Here is an 11,040-nt window from a genome sequence, read left to right as displayed (position 1 = left end):
GACTTCTGGTTAAGAAATGAGTAGTACATACAACTCCACCACAATATAGATGGTTAAAAAAACTGAAATAAAAATGGTGGGGTTAAAAACTATAGGATAAGGATGTTATTCTATCAAAAAGAAATCATGAAAAGAAAAACTATTGGATGTAAAAATTTGTATTTGAAAATATTAAAAAAAATATCATGCATGCTAAAAATATCATTCTCTTGAAAGATGTTCAAGAAGATACTAAAAATATCAGTCCCTTGAAAGATATTCAAGAAAATGCTAAAAATATCAGTCCCTTGAAAAATAATATTCCATATTTCTTGAGACAATTCTTTGTATTGGTATTTTATTTTAATAAAGTAATAGAGTGTGTCATTTTACAAATGGAAAAATATTGGTGGATGATTAATTTCCATTCAAAGATCATGTATTATATATGATGATTTGAATTCTTGAAAATTTCACCACATTCAAAATCATCATCCTGCTTTTATAAAATAATAATCATATTTTCTCTTATCTTTATGTACACGTGTGGATTTATATTGTGGTTTTTGGAATTTTGGGTTATTGGGTGGGGCTCTGTCGGCAGGGGGTGGGGTAGATTATGTGAAGTGGAAGCAAATATATATCATAATAATATTAGACTTGGTTACAAAACAAACTTTCCCTTTTAATTTCATGCACTTATAGAGTTATATCAAAGATATACCAATATTATTCATAGTGTATATACATATTTTAGTACCCCTTCAACTTTTAATCATTAACTTACTAGTGAAGAAATATACATAGAGGAAAAAGACAAGATATGGAGTCAAAGACAAGAAGACCATCTATCCTTTTCCAAACCGTTTTTACCTAGACTTATCAACCAACACCACCCTACCCCTACCCCTACCCCCACCCCACCCCATATCTGTGTAGATGGTTTTATCTGAACTTAATATTTTTTTATACTGAGTATAATATATATATTTAATAAATAACAAAAAATTCAATAGGTATTAAAGTTCTAATATTATAATTGTAAAATTTGCAATAGATTCAATGGTAAATACATTATGTAATACAAATATTACATTCGTCAAATTTAAATATTGGATCCGCGTCTCATCATCCCACCCCTATGTTTTATCTCTTATACCCTGTCATATCTTGATTCCCCATTTCTAAGCAAAACCCCACAACCATCAATATCATCATGATTATGATTTTCATTCCATGGAAGTTTCACTCTCTCTCTCTAATTTTTTATTTTCTTTTTCTTTTTTTTAAAAGATTTTTGAGGTTGATATATGGTGCTCATCAATATAAAGTTGTGACTTCTTTTTACATCAAATTAAAACAGTTGGGGAGACAGGAAAAAGAGTGTCTGAAAACAAAGCAAAGAATTCATACAATGAGAAAGCCTGAGTTCTCCTCTTCCTCCTCAGGCAAGAACGGAACGAACAGTAACAACAACAATAATAACAACAACAACAACAACGCGAACGTGAAGTTGAGAAAAGGGTTGTGGTCACCAGAGGAAGATGAGAAGCTGATGCATTATATGTTAACAAATGGGCAAGGGTGTTGGAGTGATGTAGCAAGAAATGCTGGATTACAGAGATGTGGGAAGAGTTGTAGGCTAAGGTGGATTAATTATTTGAGACCTGATCTTAAAAGAGGTGCTTTTTCACCTCAAGAAGAAGAACTTATTATCCATTTACATTCTCTTCTTGGTAACAGGTATATATCTCTCTCTTCTTTTTCTCTCTCAATATATTCATGTGATGTACTGGTGCATGTAGGTCACTAGTATTTTCTATCATTTTAGCTTTTATACATTTTAAGTGTCAAACAAATTTTTTTTATAACAATATTTCTATATAACAGATTCACTATAAAAGTTAAGTTTTTTTCGGGATCTATTTTTATGTTATGTTATAATATATGTCCTCTATAACAACACTTAGCAAAAAAATATCGGAACAAAAAAGATTATTACAAAGAAGTTTGATTGTACTACTATTAGACCGCCTAGAATAGAGAAGTATTATATATAGCTAACAGTGAGACTAGTAATCTAAAAAATAAGGTAACTTATTTGCTACTACATGTTCAGAATTTACCGACAGGAGTAGTAAAGATTTTTTATACTATCATTGAATATAAGTTGTAAAAACTTTTCTATAGACAACTTTGATAATTTCATCAGTCTACTAAGCAAGAGAAAGATTATTAACTTATGCATGAGAATGCATCAATTTTTACCTGTATGAATACGAGGGAAACTGCAGTCGTTTTCTCAGAAGTTTTGACACGAGAAAACATACAGGGAATTTAGGATAAATATTTAGATTAAGTTTCCCTATTCGTTCTTTTCAGTTTACTTCTTTTGTTAGTGTGTGTGCGTGTGTGGCGTGAGGCGGTTGGATAATTAAGGGAGAATAATTCTTAAGGTTTATTTTTTATTTTATTTTAGGAAGAAAACCTGAATACATGGTAATTAAGGACCATTAATCAAACTCCAATTTTCTGAATGTTATTTTTCAGTACCTAGCGGGATCCCTATTTATTAAATAAAATAAAGGGATAACCACATTCATAATTTCCAGCATACACATAATTAATAATATTCTTTGCTTCCGATTATGCATAAAATATTATCACAAATTTGAAAATTTTAGAATATAATATAAATGTAAGAGTGCATAAGATTGAAGATTAATGTCCACGTCTTTTGAAAACTACTAGTCTGCATGACAATATTTCGATAAAAAAAGGTGTGAATAAGGAACAAAATTCCTACCATACAAATACTATTAACGCATAAAGAAATTTTTTTCGCAATAGTTTAATATCTGAAAATCGATAATTAAAAAGTTATGTCATTTAAATGATAACTACATAAAACCACTCATAATAAGTGAGATTAATAACAAAAAAAATATAAGGTAATAAATAATTTATTACGACAAGTTAACATACACTCATAACATTAAAATCATTACAGCAGTGTTAGTATATATAAATTAGGTAATTATTCTCCACCCCATCTCACCACTAGGGTTTGGCGGGGTGGTTGGTAGGAAGAAGGAATATATATATATATATATATATATATATATATATATATATATATATATATATATATATATATATGTATATATATACAACACAGTGAATTCCAGGTAATCTTCATTGGCAACATGATAAAGCTAATCATGATGTTATTGACTTCAACAGCTTAATAATATGATTTATAGACATGCATATCTTTAGTTATACGTTTTCAATGAGTTAACATTCACCAAATTATTCTGCGCGCCTAATATAATTTCTTTGTAATTAAACACACAATTAGGTCTACCACTGGATAATTCCTAATGTTTTCTAAAATTGCATTAGCATCCTCTAAATTAAAGTCTGATAATCTCCATCTATTTGAGGTTTGTAGTTTTGGTTACTTGCTTACAATTAATGGAGTTCACATTCTTTTCAAGAATTTGGTGTTACTTAACGAATGAATCTCTCTCTTTATTTTTCTGATAAATATATATCTTGAGATTTTGTCTAATTGGAAATGGAAAGAAGCAAAGAAAAAATAGACATCTTGCCAACTGGTCATTTAATAAGTGAGTATTTTATATATTATAAAATTTGTTGATTTAAATAAGGGAAGATAGGTAGAATCATAGGTTTCTTCATATATGTTGGTTATACTATTTGATTAGAACTTAATTGGTGATTATAGAGTTGATAACATATCTATTTAATTTTTTAGCTTCAAATTTAGCGGAGGGGAAGTAGTTTTTTATTTTTTTTATTTTTTATATAAGTAAAATCCTAAATCCTAATACTATTAACAAACAAGAAATATAATTATAAAACATGCATGTGCGCTGTTCTCATTTAGGTGGTTTCACATAATTAAGAGCACTTAGTTCTTATTAGTCAAAAGGGCAAATTAAAGATGGATTTTTATAAATATTAATCAAGGGTTTTAACATCTTGGCCTTAGAGTTGAAGTTGCTCCACTTGCCATTTTACAATTTTCTTAAGAATAACATATTTAAACAAATCATAAAATTAAACTACATGCACCCTTCTGAGTCGAGGGCTCATTAGAAACAATCTCTCTATCTTCACTAGGTAAGGGTAAGGTCTACGTACACACTATCCTCACACCCTCACTTATGAGAATATACTGAGTTTGTTATTGTTATATGTCTCACTTTCACTTTTACATAATTTGACCTATATGTTGACTCCTATTTACTTTTCTCTATTTCAAAGATGGTCACAAATAGCTGGACGTTTGCCTGGACGTACTGATAATGAAATCAAGAATTTCTGGAATTCGACATTGAAAAAAAGGCTAAAGAACTCATCATCTTCCTCTACACCATCACCAAATGCAAGTGATTCATCCTCAGAACCATGCAAAGATCTCAACATGGGAGTCAATCAAGGTTTCATGTCAATGGAAAAGCATAAACTAATGGCCATGTACATGGACTCAACGTCGTCTTCTTCCTCCTCGATGGCTCTAAACACCATTATCGATCCTTTGCCCACGCTCGAGCACAGTCTAATGAACATGCCTAGTAGATTTGGTGCACCTTCATACTTGACTACACAACCATGCATGGCACAAGGAGGGAATGTTACTAATGGAAGTCTTTTCTATGGGAATAATCATGGGATATTTGGAGGAAATCTTGGAATTGAAGGAGAGATCTATGTTCCACCATTGGAGAGTGTAAGTATTGAATATCAAAATGTTGAAGTTGGGAATATAGTTGAAAGGAGGAGCCAAAACAATAACCCTAATAACAATATGACCAACTTGACTAGCCATTTCAATAGTAGTAGTAATATCAAAGTAGAGAATTTTGGAGGAATAGGGAATTATTGGGAAGGAGATGATCTAAAAGTTGGAGAGTGGGACTTGGAGGAATTAATGAAGGATGTTTCACCTTTCCCTTTTCTTGATTTCCAAATTGAATAACCCTAGAAAAACCTTTATTTTCCTATGAACATCAAGACCTTTTTTTCCTTTCAGTATTAGACCACATAATTCAATCCTATATAGTTCATATAAAACCTCATATATTGAGATAAATTTGGACAGGAAATTGAAGATGAGAGGGTAAATAATCTCATGAGAATAAGGATCATTTCCTGGTAGATATATACTTTTATTTCTTGCAATGCAACTCTTTGTATAGGATATTTTGCATTACCTTATACTTTATATGATGTAATTAGAAATTAGGGTAATCTGGTCATTTTTACTTCAATTTGATGTTTGTAATAATCACCATATACTTTTGAAGGGATATATGTATAGTCACATATGAATATTGTAGAGATTAGTGATATTGTCTATTAGTCTTTTATGTACAAAACCATTTGAAATGTAAGCAATTATGTTTTTAATTAGTGGATTAAACAAGCTATCTTATGGATAAATAATTAGATCCCCTTTCGTTCTATTTCGTGCTTTAAAATAATCTCATCGTTCTGCTCTTTTTAATGGATATTCTTAGCCGTCCTCGTGTACTATAGTTATTTGTCTATATTATGTGTGTGCTTGCATGCATTGCGTAATATTATGAAAAATCAACGATTATGGATATTAATCAAGGATTATGGATATGACACGCAAGTAATTTTTCCTTTAATGGGATTTAATCTCTAAGGTGATAAGTCCACTTGGAATAGGAATTTTCCACATAAAAGAGTGCAAAGTCAGCTTGCGTTAATTGTCATTAGGACTTTGCAATCATAACATTAATTACTACTTAACCTTAATGGTAGAATTCAAAGAACAATGATAGCTTTTTTCCTTTTCACTGTCACTCCTAAAGGTAGCAACACAGTCATTTTCAATAGGGAAGTTAATCAGTTCAAAATGAAATTATGGCTAGGGTAATAAAGATAACCTAGAAACAATAGTAACAGAAATAGAAGGTGAGATTTGAGATTATCTTTTAACCGGTGCTAGATATCCAAGAAAAAGTTGGAATAAAAAATGGGAATAATTTCAATATTTGAACAAGTGAAAGTGATGGAGACTAAGGTTCAAATTCCAGAGATAAAAAAAAAATTATTATGTAATTTCTTTTTATGATATGCCTAAACCTTTAGGGGTTGTTTGGTTATCGGTATTAGGATTCAGAATAAAATTTGAGATTGCATTTAGCTCATGTTTAGTTATGGATATTGGCTAATACCGCTATAAATTTTACACCAAAAGATCTTGGTATTAACTATCTCATATTGAGGCGGGATAACAATCATGCGACTGTTAATCCCTGGATATTCCACCTCGAACCAAACGGTCCTTTAGTGCGAATACATTTGGAAAAAGACACTGTATAGTCGTCGCCGTAAAATAATAGCAGAAAAATATATAAAATTTGTATATTTTGTATATATATGATGCTAATATTATTTCTTTGGTTTTTGTTTGATGGTACTAATATATTGTCTCTTCCCTTCTCTTCTCGTCTTTTTCGTCTTCTTGAGCCGATGGTCTTCTGGAAACATCCTCTCTACTACTTCGAGATAGGGGTAAGGTCTACGTACACACTACCCTCTCCAGATCCCACTTTCGAAATTTTACTGGGTCGTTATTGTTGTTGTATATATATATGCATTTTTTTTATGATATATACAAAAAATTTACAAATATATATACTTTTACGGCTAACAAATATAAAGAATTTTGGCCACGGATTAAAAGTGATATTTGCCCGATACATTTTCAGTAATGTATCCATTTCCATGCATGTTGGGTTTGCAGGTGAGAGAGGTGTCTTTACAAGAAAAGTCTCTAAGATAAATATTGTTTTGTCAGTTTAGGTTAGGAGGCAAATTAAAGTGATTTCTGTGTAGTTAAAAGGTAATTAGCTACAGAATGAAAGTAAGTGCTTCACTAAATCATTTCACCTCAAGATTTATGACATTCCATAACTAACTGATCTGACTTTAATATAGGTATTTGTCTGGAAGGTTTATGAATATCTTTTTGACAAGATTGTTTGATTACGTAAATTATGCATTGGAATGAGGTCAGCTTTTTGGCACAATTAGAAATTGCTAATCGAGTAAAAAGGGAGGATATGTTTTTTCTTCAAAAAAGTAGTTTAACTTCTTTAAATAGTATAAAATAATTTTGTATATGATATACCTCATTTATAAGATAATTATAATTAGTAATAGATAATTGCCCATAACAAATAAAATTACTCTAATAAAAAATAAGTCAAAAAATCTACTACAACAAATTAAAGTATCCTAATAGTATAGAAATATTTGACTGTTCATGTATATAAGTTTAAAATGAGAGAAGGAAGTGAAGCTAGTCATGAATTCGATCTTTTTGACGATTGGAAAGTGATTTTAATTATTGTTTCTTCATTTATATTTTACAGTACGTTTTATGGTTTATTCTATTATATAACCATATAATAAATTAGAAAACTAATTTATCTCAGAGGTTTGCCACATTGTTATACACTATTATTATGGTTTATTCTATTAAATAACCATAATAATAAGTTAGGAAACTAATTTATTCTCACGGGGTTGCCACTTTGTTATACACTATATATTATCGGGTAAAAACTTATTCGCACCGAATAGCCACCTGCATTTTTGTTTCTTCCACCTATTGCTTTCTAGCTAGTTTTTAGGTTTAAAATTGGCACAGAGATTAAAAACACACAAGGCAAAGTAAACTTCACTTTCAAATGTGATTATACATTTATGGAATAATTAATTAGTCAATGTTCTGATGTGATTTGAAGAAATAAATTGACATAAGATTGAGATAAGGTATGTTTAATTTTTTTTCCAATATGGTGTATAAGAAAAACCCTAAATCAATCTCCCTCTTCTCCTCTATCTTTTTTCTCACCCCAAAGGGAAAAAGGTTTATTAAGTTTTTCATATAATTAATAAAGAAATAGGGAAATGAAGATCCGTCTAGACCATGACCACCCACCTCGACAAGCTCCGTCAAATGCTATTATTTCAATTTCACGTATAATTATTAAATTTTATTTATTTTAATAATTTAAATTATAAAAAAATATTTAGTATATTAATATAATTAAACTTTATCCACCGTAAAATCACCAGTGAAAATTGTCTTGAGAAGTCTTAATCCAACTATAGTTTATAACTTTATATTGCAAAATGAGAAATCCAAGATTCGTTTTACCTACCAAACGAAGAATTAATTGAAAAGCCATGCACGGTAGTACGTCTCTTGACTAGCTTTTGACTTCATTTTCGTCTATCGATTTTTACATTATAAATATATTTTAACGTGTTGCAATTAATAACTTGTACTTTTATTGACAATTACATGTATTACTTGTCCCTATAGAAATTATTTTAAATTATTAGTGCACAAATTAAAGTTAGCTCAATTAAGTTTTTATTTCACAAATAATCAGAAATTCAAATTCATTTAATAACCTACCAATCAAATAATGAAATGAAAAGCCATGCACGATAGTACGTCTATCAAGTAACTTTCAGTTTCATTTTCATTAATTGATTTTTCCATAACATTAAAGTTGGTTACATAAACTTACAATTTCCCAAACTTGCAATTCACGAATACAAAGAAAGAATAAAAAAAGAATTAAGTTTATGCCCATGATCCAAACAGATTCTTTATTTATATCTTAAGTAATACGTTCATTTTCTTTGATTTAAGCAATTTTAGTTACATGATTATGACATCTCAGTTATAACGGTTTATAAGTTACAATGTCATTTTCACTGCATATATGTATGTTAGTTCCGTTATATTAGCTGCATGCTAGTTCCTTTTCTTACGTTTATTTATTTTAACAGTTTGCCATTTTATTTATTATTTTATTTACCCAATTTTTCAAAGCAAAGTTGTATAGGTCCAAATTTGGCAACCACGATAATGGATAAGCAAGACATGGGACGGGGTCACCACAACACAGCGACTAAAGGTCGTTGTGACAAAGGACGACGATCAAAAGCGGGCAGCTGAAATAAGATAGCAACGGTAGTTTAAACTTAGGAAGAGACATGAAGAATATGCCTTTTGGATATTCCTTATGATGTACTTTTTAGGATTTTTTGGGAAATGTCCCTTATAAATAGGAGGAGATAGTGAACAAGGAGGGGGTCTGCCATTTCAAAGAAGAGAGAACACATTGTAAAAAAAGAGAGGAATATACGAAAGAATTGTCTTATTCGCTTTACTCAAGTATATGTTGTTTAACTTTCATCCATAAATCTGAAGATTCCACATTCATATCGGTTGCATATCATTTCACGTCATCAGAAAGAGGAGGCACCCAATCACACACTCATTGGGTGACAGTCCATTTATACTATAACCATTGTCATTTCTTGCATTCATGGCATTTTTAGGATATTATATATTTTGTCAATCATAACACATTGAACATATCATTTAACGGGCTCCTAAACTGTTCTCATTATATTACAATCTCGTTACATTTGATCTAGAAATTATTAAGTTCAACTGAGATTCACTCCATTAATTTGTTACTAATTAGTTTAGCATTTATTTGCTGAAATAATTTGGCGTCGTCTGTGGGGAGTTTTCTAGTTGAAACTATAGTTTTTTTTTGGATCATAAAAAAAACATCTCTTCCTCGTTTGCACCACTAATAATGGCAGGAAAAGGAGATGCGAGGTTGAAAACGATAGCATGTGTCACTACCAACATCTTGAACACAATCAACGAAGATGGTAGGGAAAACGATGAAAACGCGACACCGAATGCTACACCCAGGCGGAGTGCTTCGCCTCCCCCCCGAGAGCATAACTACTTCACGCGAAAAGGGAACCTCCACGTCAACAATAGAGGAAGCACCACCAATAATAAAAAGACTACTGGAAGAGTGGCTAACAAGCACTCTGAACAACATACTCGATAAACCCGTCCAAAGGGAGAACGAAGATACTACACACGTAGATATCATAACAACCACTGACGAATAGGATGCTCCCCAAACAGGTAACACTCATGCCACTGTTAACACAGGTAATGACGCACTCACAACCATTTTGAAGAAAATGGAAGAAATGGAGAACAAAAACAAGGCGCTCCGTGATCAGATGAAGGAGCATCAAGAAAGGGTCGACAAGATACCGGGTGCCCAAAAGTTATTACCGAAATGAGACGCTGGTCGATTCGTCGAACAACCATACAGCAAAGGAGCAACCCCCCATGCCATTCCAAAAACCTTCAAGATGCCACCATATCTGAAGATATACGATGGAACTACGGACCCAGAAGATCATATCGTTCACTATGCCATAGTGCTGAAGGGCAATGTCCTTTCGAAGGAGCAAGTACCGTCAGTATTACCGAAAAAATTTGGCGAAACCCTAACAGGGGGAGCCCTAACATGGTACTCGCAACTGCTGGCGCGGTTAATAGAGACGTTCGAGGAAATGGTAGACAAGTTTGTCACTGCTCATGCAGGGGTTAAAAAGGCGGAAGCCAGGGTGAATGATATATTTACCGTTAGGCAATCGCCTGGCGAGGGACTCAGAGACTTCCTCGCTCGGTTTAACAGGGTGAGAATGAGCCTACCAAATGTATCAGATAGGATGGCGGTAGCGGCTTTCCAAAATGGGTTGAGCAGGAACGGGTCAAGAGCAACCAAAAAACTACTGAGCAGACTCATGAAATATCCTCCTACCACCTGGGAAGAAATCCACAATGTCTATTGAGCCGAGGTAAGAGCCGATGGGGACGACCTCAACGGTCCGATTCAACGATTGACATCAATTCAAGCAGAATCAAGGAAAGATCGTCATATCGACGATCAAAGGGTTCAAGTAGGTCCCTGTCTCGGCCGAAAAAGACATCAGCCCTACATCAGAATAGCCATCCCACCACCACATCGGCATATGGATGGACCGCCCTGTCACACAGGGACTCAGCGAAACGAAAGATGTATGCTTCCACTCTTATCTGCTCACAATTTTTGTGTTTCCCCTTCAGAAATAGTGTACGCGCTAGAAAAG

The 11,040-nt window shown here is 32.3% G+C and overlaps 1 protein-coding gene across 1 annotated transcript; it reads left to right on the top strand.

Annotated features, from left to right (window-relative positions):
- The first annotated feature begins 1,306 nt into the window (after positions 1 to 1,306).
- LOC107774334 (transcription factor MYB46-like) lies at positions 1,307 to 5,438 on the top strand. Its single transcript, XM_075237400.1, has 2 exons — positions 1,307 to 1,722; positions 4,273 to 5,438. Exons 1-2 carry the CDS (start codon positions 1,394 to 1,396, stop codon positions 4,985 to 4,987), a joined length of 1,044 nt encoding a protein of 347 aa, XP_075093501.1. The 5' UTR covers positions 1,307 to 1,393; the 3' UTR covers positions 4,988 to 5,438.
- The last annotated feature ends 5,602 nt before the right edge of the window (positions 5,439 to 11,040 follow it).

The sequence above is a fragment of the Nicotiana tabacum genome, chromosome 18 (assembly GCF_000715075.1).
Source record: "Nicotiana tabacum cultivar K326 chromosome 18, ASM71507v2, whole genome shotgun sequence".
NCBI classification, from domain to species: Eukaryota; Viridiplantae; Streptophyta; class Magnoliopsida; order Solanales; family Solanaceae; genus Nicotiana; species Nicotiana tabacum.
The sequence above is the reverse complement of the archived record's forward strand: the minus strand, read 5'-3'. Positions and strand labels throughout refer to the sequence as shown.

Excerpts from the sequence above, each read along its gene's own strand:
- LOC107774334 (XM_075237400.1), top strand. The coding sequence starts at position 1,394 with ATGAGAAAGCCTGAGTTCTCCTCTTCCTCCTCAGGCAAGAACGGAACG. Across the intron at positions 1,723-4,272 it reads CATTCTCTTCTTGGTAACAG|ATGGTCACAAATAGCTGGAC; the intron begins GTATATATCTCT and ends TCTATTTCAAAG.